A 17452-nucleotide genomic window follows, 5' to 3' on the forward strand; every position below is an offset into this window, starting at 1 on the left:
TGGTCCCTGATGACACAGCACGCTCAACATTTGCCCGTTTTCATCACTGTATGATGTTCGGTCGGTTACCGCTGCTCACATATTGCGACGATCTGGACGTGCGTCTGTACTATACGGACGCCCATAATCTGGTCTAAAGGTGTGCCAATGTTTCACAGACCTCTGTTGAAAGTAGAGACACAGATGCATTGTGCCCAACATGTGCATCAGTCCGTCGATTCATCCATCCACCTTCCCGCAGGCCCACAATGCGACCCGTATAAAATACCTGAAGCTGTTCAACAGAAGCATGTACTCGCCGGCGGGGCACGTTTTTACCCTTTTGTACACTCTGCACCTCCAAACTGAGCACAGTTACTGCCTGCAGAGTCAAAATGGAAGGTATACGACAACCGTGACAAATGAACCACTAACAGTACTATCAGTATGCACGTATTGTACCCAAGTGCCACTGAACATAGTTCTTGAGAGTGCTGCTTTTTTCTCGGAAGTGAATTTATAGTTGGTTAAATCCGTTATGAATGATGGACTCACAATATGCGATAGAACGCAGACAGCAAGCCTTGATATTAACAACCGAAGTGTTAAGCCCTGTGCTACCTCCGTGTATCGTCGTACTCCAAGAGTGAAGGCCAGTGTATAACTATTGTGTAGTCTGCTGAAGGAAAATAATCGAGAACCGAGGTCCTGCTGTTGTTAGCTCGAAAGTAATTCTTGCACACGAGCCGGGTACTCACTCTGCAGATTCGGGGGCAGCAGTAGGCGGCTGAGAGGCGGGAGGCGACGAGGAAGCGGAGCCGGAGGCGGAGGAGGCGGAGGCCGCTGAGTCCTGTGACTCCTCGGGGGCGGCGTTGCTAGGGGCGGACGAGCCCGCCTCCTGGCTAGCGGCGCCTGCCACCTGCAAACAGACACCACATTATCCTCTGAAATATGTCTTCACGGAAATCTTTCCTTTTCTTTCTGTTGCTCCGACTCTTCGAAAAGTGGCAGATACTTCTGCCATCCCTACGTAAGAATACTTTTCACAAGGAATAAGTTTGTTTAAAGCAAAAGAGATAAAAGCGAATTTGACACCCATTTGCGTAATTCATTTTGCTATGTACGCTATTTCACTAGAGGTATTACTTATTATTTATTCGTTCTCATACTGTCTTGGCATTCATTGCAATACGGCGCCAGATTCTCCAGGCTACATTAGACTTAGGTTAATTAGACATTAACGAAAGCTTATTTTGAGGCTTGTGAGTATGTAGAAGAAATAAGATAATTATCAATATCATAATAAAAGAATAGGCGTCCCATTTCCAGTGACTAAAATACGACATAACTTTTCAGGAAGAGAAAGGCGTAAATAAGAAAATTAACATCTGTCAACATACAAGGGGCGGCCAAATCAAAAGATACGGATGGGAAAATAAGTAAGCTTTTTATTATTTCAAAAGTAATAACTGTAACTGTTAATACATTTATCCCATTGTGAAAGAAGATGGTCAATACCTTCAATGTTTCCAGTTCCTTTTTTCTTGAGCCATTAGTTTTATCACTGGTTTGATGCGGCCCACCACGAATTCTTCTCCTGTGCCAACATTTTCTTCTCAGAGGACCACTTGTAATCTACGTCCTCAATTATTTGAGCATGTATTTCAATTCCTGTCCTCCTCTACAGTTTTTACGCTCTGTAAATACCAAGGAATTTATTCCCTCGTGTCTTAACAGATGTCCTATAATCCTGCCCATTCTTCTTGTCAGTGTTTTCCACATATACTTTTCATCGCCGATTCTGTGAAGAACCTCCTCATTCCTTAACTCATCAGTCCACATAATTTTCAACATCCGTTTGTAGCAACACATTTCAAACGTTTCGATCCTCTTCTGTTCCGGTTTCCCCGCAGTGCTTGTCTCACTAGCATAAAATACTGTGCGCAGAACCAAAACGTACATTCGCAGGAAGTTTTTCCTCAAATTAAGGCCTATTTTTGATACTAGAAGACTTCTCTTGTCCAGAAGTGCCCTTTCGCCTGTGCCGGTCTGCTTGTTGCGTCCTTCTTACTCCATCCATCATGGGTTATTTTACTGCCTAGGTAGCAGAATTCGTCAACTTCATCTACTTCGTGATCCTCTATCGTGATGTTAAGTTTCTCGCTGATCTCATTTCTGCCACTTCTCATTACTTTCGTCTTTTTTCGATTTACTCTCAATCCATATTCCGTACTCATTAGACTGTTCATTGCATTCAGCAAATCCTGTAATTCTTCTTCACTTTCACTGAGGATAGCAATGTCATCAGTGAATCTTATCATTGATATCCTTTCACCACGAATTTTAATCCCACTCTGAAAATTTTTTTTCTATCATTGGTTCTTCAATGAAAAGATTGAGCAGTAGGGGGAAAAGACTGCATCCCTGTCTTGAGCCTTTTTAATCCGAGCACCTCGTTCTTGGTCTTCCACACTTATTGTTCCCTCTTGGTTCTTGTACATATTGTATATTACTCGTCTTCCCCGAAGCTTTCCCCCATTTTTCTCAGAATTTCGTACATCTTTGCACCATTTTATACTGTCGAACCCTTTTTCCACGTCGACAAAATCTATGATCGTGTCTTGATTTTTTTTAATTTTACTTCCGTTAATTTTCAACCGCAAAGTCAGAACATCCTCTCTGGTGCCTTTACCTTTCCTAAAGCCAAACGGATACTCATCTAACAGTTCCTGAGGAACCTTGGATCTACCCAGGCGTGCACCTCTTCTTCCGAAGCATATTGACGATCACGTGAGTCTTTCTGCAGGGTTCGAGGAATATGGAAATCGCATGGGGAGAGATCGGGACTACATGAAAGTATGCGTAACGGCTTCCCAGTTGAGATTTCTGCAGCGGGCCTTCATCTTGCCAGGGTTGTTTAGAGTACGTTGCACAAGTTTCTGTGGGAATTTCTTACACTTCCTCCATACAGTTCCAGTCTCTTCCCATGGTGTATCCATATTTTTGGATCCTCGAAGGAAGACATTCGTGGCCGTCTGTTTGCTTCGGACGAAAAAGTGCACGAGTACGTACAATCTCGGCTCCGTATGCAACAGCAAACATTTTTCTATTAAGGCACTAACCGCCTTGTCTCACAATAGCATAAATGTATTAACAGTTATGGGGATTAATTTTGAAATAATAAGCACCTTACTTACTTTTTTCCATCTGTCTCATTTTCATTTGGTTGCTTCTTATATATGTGGCACGATAAGAGGAACACTGAAGCGTAAAACGAGAAGAGGATCCCAAATGTAATTTTATAAAGTCATGGGATAGTCGTATATGAAGTAGGAAGTTGGAATTCAAATTAAAAATGACTAAGACAACTTGAAACAGCCCAAATGAAGTTCCTTGGCTCTGTAAAAGGCGACAAAAGAGAAGAAACATAAGAAATGAAGAAATAAGTAAAGAATTCGGGGTATAGCCATTAGTGGAAAAGATAATGCAACGAAAACAGGATTGAAAAGAGTATGTATGTCAACTCAGTGAACCCCTCGACGCACTATGGATTACAGTCCCATTGGAAGAAGGAGTATAGGGAGACGAAGGATGAGACGGTGAGGCCTGAACAGGCCGTAAGGCCTAGTACTGGTTGGGCATAAGAAGAATAGATTAACTCTTTGATGTTAGTAATTTTAATAATTGAATTTAACTATAAACTGATTTGCGATTTTATGTGTGTTGCGAGGGAGAACGAGATCCAATACAGACGTACTGTCCATCTTTTTTTTTGTCGTAATTGTAATTAATTCATAAGTTCGTAATTTTCGCCGAGATGGCGTATGCCGTTGTAAAGAAGTACTCTGTACTAAGACTGAATGGTTCTTCGCACAGGAATACGCCAGAGACGCACCAATGAAGCAGTTCTGACCGTTAGAATAAGTCAGTGACTGCCAACCTAAGTAAGCAAGTAAGCACAGTTAGGTGTGCTATCAAAAGCAGAGACTACCGCGCAGGCAGCCATTTTCTTCAAAACCTGAGGTTTCAGACAACCTCCACGGAAAGAGCTCTGCCTCATTAGGGCCTCAGTTCTTCCGCCGTCAAGACGCGTTTCCGCGGCTGGTACAATCAGGCTCCAGGCCACATGGTGCTGACGTTTGGACTCCATGTTGAGAATGTTTGAACCTGTACTACAGGCACCGGAAAGGTCGATAGACGATTAACGTTAGTCAATGAAACAGTTAATGATCCCGTTGCTTGCAAGTTGCGACAGTCAGATCATCTGGCATTACGATGGAAACTCATAATTACGATCACATCCCGAGTACTAACGCTTCTATGCTGCCGCTAACGTAATCTTCCACGTTCTTTTGTCATTTCTCATCATTAAACAGTATCTCACTCTCACTTACATTCAATTACGTGTTTTATTTCTTCATTCCGTGGCCTTTGATTACTTATGTGTGTGGTTTTTCTTGATTTACCGAGCGTTGTCTCCCAGACCTGTGATTACTTTTTTGTACCCAAGCACTTTTGCCATGTGTTTCACCCCCTTTTAACCTTGTTCAATCGAGAGAGCTTCAATGTTAATATATTCTTGGGTTTTTATCAAAATACATCTGTTCATTCGTGTCTGTAGTCAACTCTTATTTAAGTAGACTCGTGACACCACTTTCCATCATTAATGTATCATCATGCGTGATTATGAAGAAGATTTCGAATTACGGGCGTAGCAGTACATGATTTTGTTACCTCATGTAGGGTCCTCCTTTCCAAGTCACACAATTGGGAACGCAGTTCCAACTTTTCACAACACAAGTGGCTCTATATTATACCCATTATTTTCAAAATTACAACGATAAAATTATTTGCAGCAACACCACGAAATGAGTGCAACAACAATAATATGAATTACAATTGCTATAAAACCGCCACCAACTATAGATAAGAAAGTAAACTCCATCTACATGGCACTATTTTATTTCTAACTTACACAAAATTTAACGTTTGATAGTTGTTTCAGAAAGCCCTCTAGTCCAGCCAGTCGTCTCACCTATGCAACTACATTTGACTGTATCTAGTCTACTCGGTACCCACTCTCTGTTAATTGTCTCAGGAGTAGTCATCTTCAGACCGTGCGGGTTACGTTGTTCTGTTTATAACACTAAATGCTACAAGCTGCCTATGGCAAAGATGTACAAAATAATCAAATACTTATTGATAGTAGTCAGGTATGAACTAATCTATGTCACCGACAAGAGGACAAGCAAGGAAGTTACAGAGCTCTGATTTTAGAAATGCTTGTGCAGTTGTGTCCAGTGGCGACTATACCTCTTGTGTCTTAGAAAATTGCATAGGTCTTCTAGGCAGGAGTATCTTAGCAACCGATTCACTCCAATTTTGTTACTTTATGACAGTCTCCACTCTCAGAGACAATTCTTTGGATCAGTCATTTCTTAATGGAGGACTCCACTAAGACCAGCTAGATGATGATCGATTGTTATACATATTTTTAGTAGTTGCCCACACAGTCCTCATCTCTTTAGATACACTTATCCACATTGTATTTGCTTAGCGCCTTGCCTATTTTCAAGAGCTCATACTCGTAAACCCTACATATCAAGGGGCGTTCAAAAAGTAATGCGACACTTCTTTTCTGAAATCAGGTTACTTTTATTCAAGATTCCAATACACCGTAATATTCCCCACTCCTCCGGCTATGAAATCCTATTTTTAAATGTAATCTCTGTTTGATGCGACGGCCTTGAACCACGTTACTGGGAGCGCCTGTATGCCCGCATGGTACTACTCTACTGGTCGATGTCGGAGACAACGTCTTGCTGCACCAATAACCTCCCTATCATCCACGTATTGGAGCACCCTTCATTGGGCTAAACAGATGAAGTCGGAAGGTGCGAGATTCTGCCTGTAGTGTGGATGAGGGAGAGGTTTGCACGAACTTGTTATGATGACAGACACCTCGCCCAACGACTCAACGTGCTTATATTCATTGTCAATTCTCCATAGACATTCTAAAAGAGCCTGCGAATATCTTCGATGTTCTGGTTTTCCACCAAAAGAAATTCAATGACGGCCACGAACTGGAACTTCATGGAATGGTAGAGTCTGAAGCGGGAATATTCCACGATGTCCCACAGCAACTTCCTCATTTTTTCAACGGAAACTGGCCGAGGAAAAAATGTGTTGCATTACTTGTTGAACACCCCTCGTAGTTGGATATCTATATCCAAAAAACAGTTTTGTATCATCCCACGGACTGTGTGGTGATACTGCTGTTATTACTTGGTGCTTAATGGAAGCCATTTTATAAGCGGAACGTTATGTAACAAATTCTCTTCACAAAAATTAATGTATTTGTATTATGCTTTAGCTTTTTTTCCTCAATAATATGAAGGAATTCTATGTGTTGGCAGTTACCATATGTGTTGTGTTATGAACTCCCTTTTGCTTTGTCTCCATGGTCATTTTTTTTAATCGTCAAATTTCGGCTACCATCTGCATACCAAGGTTTCGGCTGCACGATATGTGCACTAAATGTTAATAACAATTAAAATAAAGGAAATATTTTCAAAGTTCAGCTCTTCTTGAGTGCCTAAATTATGTATTGCTGATACTGTTTCAAACAGACATTACTGCATTCCCTGTTATGGATTTTTTTATCATACAGCGAAAGTAGTTGGGTTCATAACTTGAAGACAAAGAGTATTTCGTCTACTTAGCGAAATGTGCTGTCTCTCAGAATACAGTAAAAGTATGAAATTGTGGACCTTTATTGATAAAAATGATGACTTACTTTAAACTTATTGATAAGGTTTCAGTAAACCATGAACCCTACGTACCGTTTAAGTGGCAGTCGTTGAACATCGAAGTAATCAATAGCTGTCAGTCTGTCGATAGCTGCAGTGTTCAGTTTGTCAGTTCCGAAGATTTGGTAGTATGTTTAAAGGATAGAAAGCAGCATGAAGACAACAGTGATTGAGTATGCAGAAAAGTACTTCAGTGAGATCACAGCCTGGAAGATTGAAACAGAGTAGGTGCAGCATTAAACTCGTAATTGGGTAGTGATTTGCGGACGGAATACGAACCACTCATCTGCATAGCGTTGTCCTGGTAACAGCACCCCAGAGCGCTGACTTTCCAGAACATCGACCTGCAAACTGCTCATTGTTCTTTTGTGCCAGATACGTGACACAGGGGATACTGTGGAGCGCCAAGTAAACAGCGCCGGTATCTCACGGAACATTAGTGAAGCATGTCTCACAGCGAGCAAAAGTTTCGCAGACGCTTGAAACACTTAACACTCCATATGTCTGATGAAATATTATAATAATGTTTATATTGTTTAAATTATTCTTTGATTGCATTTGTGTGTACTTATTCGCAATACTGAATAATTGTAATTTTTATCTCCGTTAGTGTTTCATTGTGAGATAAGTAGTGAAATCAAACGTCTGTGCATAGTCTCCGTGGTATGTTTGAGTACTCGGCATTATCTGAACCGGGGTAGTCATCCCTGTTAGGACAAATGAACTATTTACGTCATTAAGCAGTGCTCTTGGGAAGAGTGGCATCTATCTGGTATCGTAAAAAAAATATTTCTCTACCAGTGAGCCAGACGAGTTTTACTATAACGACATTGCTCCATCACAAGCTGAAAATCACAGCACTAAGTAGTAAAAAGCGCTTTTAGTAGACAGATGTACTTTCGCTACGGTCATTATTACTGTAACAAGACTAACAACCATTTGAAATGGCAATTCCTTTCTCATTAGATGGATTTAAAGACGTTACAAACAAATGGTTCCGTATGCGGTTCGAGATACCGCGTTGGTTTCCGGACTTAATTGTATTCTAAATATCTTACAATAGAAGTTCACCCTTCGATGTATGCGAATAGTTAAAAGATATGCAGATGAGACTGAAGGGAATGATAAAGTTTCGTACCATTTTTGCAAGCGAACCAACACACTTGAATCTGTCGCTACTGTTCTGTGGCCGAAAATGATAATTGGGAAGAACATAAAACTAACCAATTCATACTTGAAATGATTACACGATAAACATTTCGCTTAAAAAAACACACTGGTTGCAAAGCGTATGAAATGTTTCGGTAGTGGACCAAGCAGACACCGTAGTTCCTCTGAGCTCAGCTAGCAGCGCTACTTGTAATATGCTTTTCTTTTTACTGAGACCGGGATATTTTAATCCCCTCTGATGTTTATATAACAGATTCACCACTTACTTCGTATTGTAAAATCGTATATACTTTCTTTATTTTCTTTCTTCTAAATTTTGTAGTCTTTCGTGACTGTGTATGTCAATGTGTGACGTAAAATTGTTAGGTAAATTAATACTGTTATTGTGAATTTTAATATTATTCTCAATGTACCTGTGTATGTTGTTATGAGTTAGGTTTGAGCATAAGTTCTTAGCGTTCTTCCATAAGTTTCATTCCATAAGAATCATATTTTCTCCTTCACTATTTACAACAGTCTGCCAAAGCAGGTAACTTTTCCATTCCGCGACTGTAGAAACCATGTGGCGAAGAATTCTTCGAGTCGCCGGCCGATGTGGCCGAGCGGTTCTAGGCCCTACAGTCTGGAGCCGCGCGACCGCTACGGTCGCAGGTTCGAATCCTGTCTCGGGCATGGATGTGTGTGATGTCCTTAGGCTAGTTAGGTTTAAGTAGTTCTAAGTTCTAGGGGACTGATGACCACAGCAGTTAAGTCCCATAGTGCTCAGAGCCATTTGAACCATTTTTGAATTCTTCGAGTCGTATTCAGAGCTCATTTTCATCCGGAAAGGAAGTTCCTGGAATGTTGTTCGATAAAGAGTAGGAAAGTTGAAAATCTAAGGGCACAAGATCAAGTGAATAAGGTGGGTGTGGAATGACTTCCCTACCCGACTCCTGTATGATGTTTGTCAGTCGGGCAGAATGCGGGCGGGCTTTACCATGGAGTAGCATCACTTCAAGCAGTCTTCCTGGTCGTTGATCTTGGACAGCGTCTGCAAGACGTCTCAGCTGTTAACAATAAATGTCAGCAGTGACGGTTACACCTCGGGGAAGCAATTCGTAGCTCACCACACCGTCGCTGCTCCATGACATGCATAAAATTATCTTTTGTGGGTGCGCACAGGTCTTAGTACTGGGAGTTGCTTTCTACCCCCTTACGTTAGTATGAAGACACTCTTTCTCATCAACAGTAACTATACGGGATAGAAATGGTCGGTGTTGTTCACAAGGCAACTGATGACAAGGAAGCATAGATGCTCTTATGGCCACAAGCTAATTTCTGTGATTTTGGCTTAGAGCCTGCGATACTCATAAACTCAATTTTTGTAAGTTTCACAACCAATGAAAATGTAGCGCGATGGTGGAATGATCACAGGTCATCACGTTTGCCAGTTCTAGAGTACAATGTGTGTATCACTGTGGATTAATGCGTTTAAACGAACTTCATCAAACCCCAAAGATCTTCGTGGACGTAGTGTGTCGCTAACGTCAAAATGATCCATCTTAAAACGAGAAAACCATTTTCTTGCAGTGCTCCGTCCAGGGACATACTCCACGCAAATGTTTCTGCCTGACTCTGCTGCTAGTGTCCCTCTATCAAATTCAAAAAGAAGAATATCTCGGAAATTTTCCGATTTCTCCACTTTGCACTCCATTTTCTGGCATCCACAGTTCCATTCACTATCCCAATGCGACAAAATGACACTATGTAAACCCAAATAGCAACAGTGAACTAATAATAAAAAATTACAATCGATAAGTAAACCCATAGCAAATGTAACACGAACTTATACACCAACCTAATATTTGCGTAAGCTTCGGCTCATAAGGAAAATAATATCTGTGTAAAAGATCTACGAACCCAGGAGACAGAATAAAATTGATGTGTTAGTAATTCAAGAAGGGACTCAGCAGTATTTAGGCTGGCGATTGTGATAAGCCAAGTTATTGGTAGAAAAGGCAGGCATATTTTGTAACGTGAGGTATTCCGGAATAGTACTGGTCAGAAAGCGATGTTTGGAAGAAGAGAATGTACAGCCTGGAAGAAGAGCAGTGAGTTCAAGACGGGACGGTGGAAGTGTTAAGTCGATCGGTCGCAAACGCTGTGCAGATCGGTGAAAAATTTCATCCAATTGTGGAGAAAAGAATAATTTTGTCAGTGGTGGAAGGAGGGGAGGTTTGGAAGAAATCAGGAGCAATAACTGTGAGAGGAAAAACGTTGTTTGCGAGGAAAGACGGGTCGAACTTGGAACATTTTCGGAAACGATTGCTGCCCCATTGTTGTTACAATTTTCTAAAACTTTAAGAGGAAATAGTCATAACCTTCTAGAACCAGCAGAAATAAAGTTACGAGAGTGCTGTTACGTCGTGACGCATTCCTTTCAGCCGGCCAAACCAATTTACGTGATGTCTGAGGTCGGAAGATATGTGAATTTCTATTGTTCTACAGCATATGTAGTGAGAAAGGATTGACAGCGTTTCATGCATTGCACTGTGATTTTTAATAGTGTGAGGGCCAAACTCCCGTTCGTTTATTTTGAATGAAAGTAATAAACTGACGACTTGCTGTTCAAATCCACAGTTAAGCAGTCACTGTTGAAGGTGAAATTTCTTGTTCATCACATTAACCTGAAATACCATATCGGGCATCTTTTGGAGCCTGTTTAAATTTCTTTAGTATATTTATCCATAGTGCGACGCTTTTGAGCAATCGGGAAGTTTTTATTTCAATTATGATCATTGGTTTCTTCAATTAACGAGCTAGACATCGCCATCTTAGTCCAGTTCAGGTATATTCGAGGACAACAGACATCGCCACCAGACAATGGCGCTGCACCCATCACGAGGTACACCGTATCCGTAATTCAGTCGCTGTCCGTGACTTTTTTTACCTTTTTGAGACAAAACTGCAGACCGAGTATTACATTCAAATGCGACACAATCAAATAACGAGGACAGCGACATTAATTCGAAGTGGTAACATGTTATTGAGATAAATAATTTACTTCTTTTCGGCAGAGCAAGCATAATTGCATTTAGCATTCTCTCTCGCAGTGGTAAATCTATAATCAGAAGACATAACGGAACATTCTGAACATTAGGAAACATTATTAGAATAACTTCCTGTTTAATTTTGTTTGACAAGATTAATCATTATATTAATAGAGTTTATTAAGTTGTTCTTTAGAATTTATTTGTAAACGGGACGAAAGATGATAGTGTCATATGAGTGGCCTGAGATAGCGGTCATATGAGAGCGAGATGCGCCTGCTTAGGTGGACTTTTTTCTGTATGTTTTCCTTTATTTTCTGAAGAAGGCTTTGGGAAAACGCTCAGAATGTTAACGGTATTTTCGTTGTGCCTGTCTGCAACTCAATGTGTCCTTTACAATGAGTGACATTCTGTCCTTTCCATAACTGTTGACATTCCGGAAAATGTATTTGAGAAACTTGTCCACACACCTACGTTTCGTACGTAACAGGTAACTGACAGCAACAACTACCATTACAGCACCACCTATAATATTTGTGTTATATTTCTATGTACGTGCATCATTGTATTCTTTGTTTTATAAATGTGATTGTGGGTGTGCATGTGTGTTGCATTGATCATTTGAGTCAGGTGTGGCGAGAAAAGCTAGCTGCCAATTTTTTCAAAGTTCTTAATGGACGGTTTCCGCGTTAAGTTGTACGAGACAGGACAGTGTGACACCTCAAGTTATGTTTAGACACCAAGGTCTTGTGGAGCCCAAGTTTCGCACTGAGATAGTCCATGTTCAAGACTGTCAATATGAAGCAGTAAGTCTCCCGCGTAGCATTTTATTCAGACATCCACACACGATTGCGTATTACGGCAACAGGCAGTTACCACACGTCGTTCTTATGGATAAAATATGGAACGTTGCTTAATGATTAAACTGTTGGAAATATAGAAAGAAAGAAAGACGAAGAGAAATTATCTGTACTCTCTGTAGGTGACGTTTCCATGCACACTATTTCTTCTCGAATTTCTACTGCTGGTTGTGAAAACTCGACGATAGAAACATGCGAGGGATATATAACCTAGACGGCATTTTCAATACAATAAGTGGAATTTCAGAGCTTTCATGGGCCGAGCAGCGTCCTTTGGATGACCGTCATAACAGAGAGCTTTAAAGAAACTTTCATCGTAACGATCTGCGTCCACTAGATCGTATATCGACATCAAACGACACACTGTAACCCACATAAGCAACTAAGGCACTGAGAGCCATAAGGGCCCAAAGCATAGATACAAAGTTTTGAAAAAACGGATGTTCATGAAAATCAAATATGTAGGCAAACCACCAGTCTCATATGTGTGATTTGTTTTTTCAACCAAGTCTCAACATCCCATATTTCCTGTAAAAAAAAAATCACATACCCACTTTATGTTATGAAATTTTAATTAATGTTTATACGGTTATTATTATGGTCAACCCACAAAATTTTCATGTATGGGCCAGCGGCAACAGTGTCCTTTTGACTGTTGTGTAGTTTGTAATGAATTTGAAACTGAACTCAGAACAGATACTAAATTCACCACACACATAACTATGACCTATCTCAACGCTTTGTGGTCCTGTTTACCTTCATTTTCATTAAGCACATTCTGTCCTTGAACTTAAAGTTTAATCTAGCACTTTCGTTAAGTCTTTATATCTGAAGGATGATATTTGCCTTAAGCGTAAGTATTTGAGTAAGAGTTTTTGCTAGGCATCTATAAACTGTGGAGAAAAATTGCGGTCGCCATCGATATGCTTGAAGACAATGGTGGCCTCCCACAACTCCAATGAAGAATATGTTACTTCAAACAACAGTTCCAGTAATCTGTTGAAAACTTCATCTAGGTGAAACTTCTTGTATGCATGTTACTACCAGGAACATCACCTATTGGTTTGGTAGTGAGGCCGGTAACACACTTGACGGTTTCGATATGTTCAGCGTCCAATTCAAACACTTGAATGTTAAAACCGTGGAACGCGAGGTTGTCGTGGGGCATTCCTTCAAGAGCTTCCAGTTTTTATGAAAAATCAGTGTGGCCAGTGAGCGTATTTATAGTAATGAAAATTTGTGTCTCGGGCCCTTATGGAAGTGAATAACAGAGAAATCGCTGAGAGAGCTTTTCGTAAATTTTCATATACACAGCTTAGGGGTACAGCACTGATGAAGCTGGATCACTGTACGGTCAACAGATTTCAGAAGCATGCACACATACTGCTATCTCATAATCAACGACTGTGTGCTTTAGGGCCATATGGTTCTCAGCCCCTCCATTATAATTGTGAGAAAAGTGGTTTATTATAAGGTGAAACTGCATCTCATAATGCAGTGATGGATATATGGGTAACGAATTAAGTTCATGTGACGACTCATCAATTCTGCAGTGCTACAGTTATAATTAATTCACTGTGCTGTTTGAGGCTTTTGCGAAGTTATAATTCACTGAAAGATTCACGGACGTTGGGTCAGATGGTACTGTTTGAACTGCATGCTATTTCGGCGAGGCAAATGCTTAGTGCAAGCATTGTGCAGTTTAAACATCATCAACCCACGCAACGCACGTCAACCTTTCAAACCATTGACTAATTTATTAACAAATCATTGGTGAGTATGTTTACCATGTAGATAAAAATCAATAGCATTGTATCTCTAATGCTGCCGCAGAACATCTCTAGCGCGTAACCATATTCGTTTCTGGCAACATCATCATCATCTTCTTCTTCATATTGTTATTATTCTTCCTTGCTTTCTCCCGTTCCTTCACAGGGTTAGCATTGTTACATGAATTTTGGCAATGTTAGTGACAAATGGTGTTTTGATTCCCTTCCTGATGTCAACACTCCCCAAGCGACGGAACTGATGTACCTCATCTATTGGCTGCTAGAGTAAACCTCATGTTCAAGTGTAAGAACGTTGCCTACATGTTGATTTAGCGTATATTTGAGGCGAGATGTGCGTTTCGATCTGATATTCACCTAGTCGGATATGATAAACCTATGGAAAAAATGTATGTACGACAATAAATGTAGCAACTTGGAGATTTGCAACAGATTTTTATTTCCAGAGAATCCGCTTTTAATTTTAATTATAATGCCAAGCTAGTTTACGTGATCCTCAAGCTTAATAATGGAGTTAAGCTCGCCATGACTACCACCCGTTCCAAACTGAGGGAAATACCACTACAGAAGATCTTATAGAGAACATTACCGAGTCAACACATTAAAAATACTGCCAACTGTTCTCTGTCGCACATATGCGGCTCCTTTCCGCGACAGTTCAGTCGCCTATCATTTCACCCAGCAACTTCCTCTGTCATTTCTTCAGTTGACAAAACTGTGGTACTTCCCTTATAGAGCTAACATTTTTTCATACGGTCCACTTTAGCTGAAATCAAAAGGAGGCACATTAAGCGCAGTAGACAAAGTGCTATTAAAGAAAACGTTTAGGACGGATTTTTAGCAACAAAAGAGGAGCACATACGATTCATTTCAGTGACAGATGGCTAGTCTGAGCTGAAGGTTGAGTGGAGTCAAACAGAAGGCGAAAGAAGAGTGTTGACTACGTTACGGAGGAAAGAGGATAACGATAAAGGTGCCAAACGCTAATACGTATAATAACAAAAGCCAATAACTATTAATGATACTAATCTGAGGGACACACTGTTTGTTTATCATATTGCAGTAGTGTGTAAACATAATTATATCGCTGTTAACGAAAAGAGTTGACGCATGTAACATAAAATATCATCGAATATACCAACATGAATGAACTGTCATTCAAATTCTTTGCCGTACTACCAAATTTTGAGAGCGTGTTTGAACTTCAGCGATTGAAATTAATCCAAAGTAAAAAGTAACTGTCAAAATGGTAATTACTTTTAGATCTACCGGAGGTAAACAGTGACGGTTGTAACCAAGATTCCAGACCACATAAGGAACAGATGTTTAGATTTGCTGTGTACTACCCAGAGGTAACCGTCACCGACTGCTGTTAGAGGTACGTATGAGCCTAACAGAAGTGAACAGGCATTACTCAAACAGCATACCACAAATACATACAAGTCGGATTGAGCGTTGTACGAGAGTTGCCCAGAAAATAATGTACTGTATTTTTTTCTCATCTGGAAACAGTGTTACGAATGCGAAACGTTACGTATGTATTATCGGAAGTCTCCTGAGTGAGCGCGCCAAGTTTCCATCACTTCTGACAGATAGTATAGCTGCAGGACAGTTTCAAAATGGCGTTTGTAGGTGATGTACGTTACAAGCAACGTACTGTCATTGAATTTCTCACCGCAGAGAAAGAAACTGTGGGGAATAATCGTAAATGCTTGTGCAAAGTCTACGGAGCATATGCTGTCGACAGAAGTACAGTTAACCGCTGGGCATGGAGGGTGTGGTCATCAGAAGGCGCTTCGACGGAGCTCCACGGTTTGCAGCGGTGTGTGAGACCATCCACGGCTATCACACCTGACATCTTCCAGCGATCTGATGTTGTCATTCACCATTAAAGGATGCCATTCGTGGAAGACATTCTGAGGAGGATGAAGAGGTGATTCAGAAAGTGAAGCACTGGCTCCGCCATCAGGACAAGATTTGGTACCTACAGGGCAAACACGCCCTTGTTTTGCGCTGGAGGAAGGCCATAGAACGGGATGAAGATTACGTGGAAAAACAGGGTGTGAAGATAAACACCATTCTTTCGTCAGTATAATTTTCATTATGTTCAATAAATAAGTGTTGAAGAAAAAAATGCGGTGCGTTAATTTCTCGGCTACCCTCGTATGATAGCTGTTTTCGTTATGTTACCTAAATTTAATGCATAGCTGACTGTCAAATCTCTTAACAGTGATTTGTAGAATTATGTGTCGTATGAGGAATGTTACCCATACTATGACTCGCATAGGCTGCAGCGTCGAACAAAAGCAATATTCTATAATCAACCGAAATCATTCAGCTGTCCGGGGTGGCCGAGCGGTTCTAGGCGCTACAGCCTGGAACCGCGCGACCGCTACGGTCGCAGATTCGAATCCTGCCTCGGGCATGGATGTGTGTGATGCCCTTAGGTTAGTTAGGTTTAAGTAGTTCTAAGTTCTAGGAGACTGATGACCTTAGAAGTTAAGTCCCATAGTACTCAGAGCCATTTGAACCATTTTTGAAATCATTCATATGATACTTTATCCTCAATCATAGCAAAACCCAGCCATTTATTTATTTTCAGAAGTTGCCCAGCAAGTAGCCTGATTGGATACCGACTGACGAATTGAAGGTAACCGTTTGTGGTAGCGAATGATTGAGGAAGACCTGAAAGGTTCTTTCTTACCCACAAGTCCCCATCCCCTCCCGGGCCCTTGAGCCAGTAGTTCACCCGACGTAGTTCCTGGGGTGTGGTGTGGGCAGCAAGATTGCTACTATGTTATAAGGTTTAAGAAGAGGGTTGTTGAAACTGACATTCCAGGTGGGGAAGTTTCAACGCCCTAATGACGCTTCTCCAGTAGACAATTCAGCTGATAGTTTTTGATTCTGTGTCCTGAGATTTATAATTCCTGGACTACGTTTCACTCTACTTAACTGTACATTTAGTCCTTCCTCTCTGTTAGGTTATGTGGATGACATTTCATTCATTTCTCGTGATTCTTTTCAAATTTTAGCTTACGGTAATGATAAGTCCTTTATACTGCGCTTCTAGAGTGTAATCTGGTGACGATTACTACGTGGGGACTTCAGAAAATAAGCTACACACATCGTCCCGTGCTAAGAGCATTGTGTAGCCAAGAGTGGCACATTGTCAAAATAAAATACGTTTCCTCGATTTTCTGTAGGCACAATTCTGCTGTAGTACAGATAACAGGTCCATCACAGTGCGCAAAATATGATTCTTGCGAGAAAACGTCTAAATTACACGCAGATTCACCGTGAAATTCTGGACTAAATGCAATGTCACGTCGAGCCGTAGTGAAATGGTGATATTTGACTAAGGCCGCGCCGGCCGGAGTGGCCGAGCGGTTCTAAGCTCTACAGTCTGGAAACGCGCGACCGCTACGGTCGCAGATTCGAATCCTGCCTCGGGCATGCATGTGTGTGATGTCCTTAGGTTAGTTAGGTTTAAGTAGTTCTAAGTTCTAGGGGACTGATGATATCATAATTTAAGTCCCATAGTGCTCAGAGCCATTTGAACTAAGGCCGCATAGACAGGGATGGTAGTGATACGAAAATCCAGCTCTTGCTGCATCTGATTTCTATCTTTTCGACAAGCTGAGAAAACATCTGTGCAGGTTTTCCAACGATGAGGTCCTCGAATGGCTCCGTAACCAAGGAGCGGACTTCTACCGGCGAGGAACTGAAGGACTGGTAGAACTTACCGGCCGTTGTTCGCAGAGAATTGATGATAATGTTGAAAAATTGGGTGATGTATAAGGGGCAGTCAAATGAAAACC

General features: G+C 41.0%; 1 protein-coding gene across 1 annotated transcript in view; it reads right to left on the reverse strand.

The window, feature by feature from the left end:
• The window catches only part of LOC126188653 (spidroin-2-like), a 165278-nt gene that overhangs the window by 74217 nt on the left and 73609 nt on the right, over positions 1–17452 (reverse strand). The window contains exon 2 of the mRNA XM_049930256.1: positions 738–898. Coding sequence (XP_049786213.1) covers positions 738–898 — 161 coding nt within the window. The remainder of the gene's footprint in view (positions 1–737; positions 899–17452) is intronic.

This window comes from Schistocerca cancellata, chromosome 5, assembly GCF_023864275.1.
Source record: "Schistocerca cancellata isolate TAMUIC-IGC-003103 chromosome 5, iqSchCanc2.1, whole genome shotgun sequence".
NCBI lineage: Eukaryota > Metazoa > Arthropoda > Insecta > Orthoptera > Acrididae > Schistocerca > Schistocerca cancellata.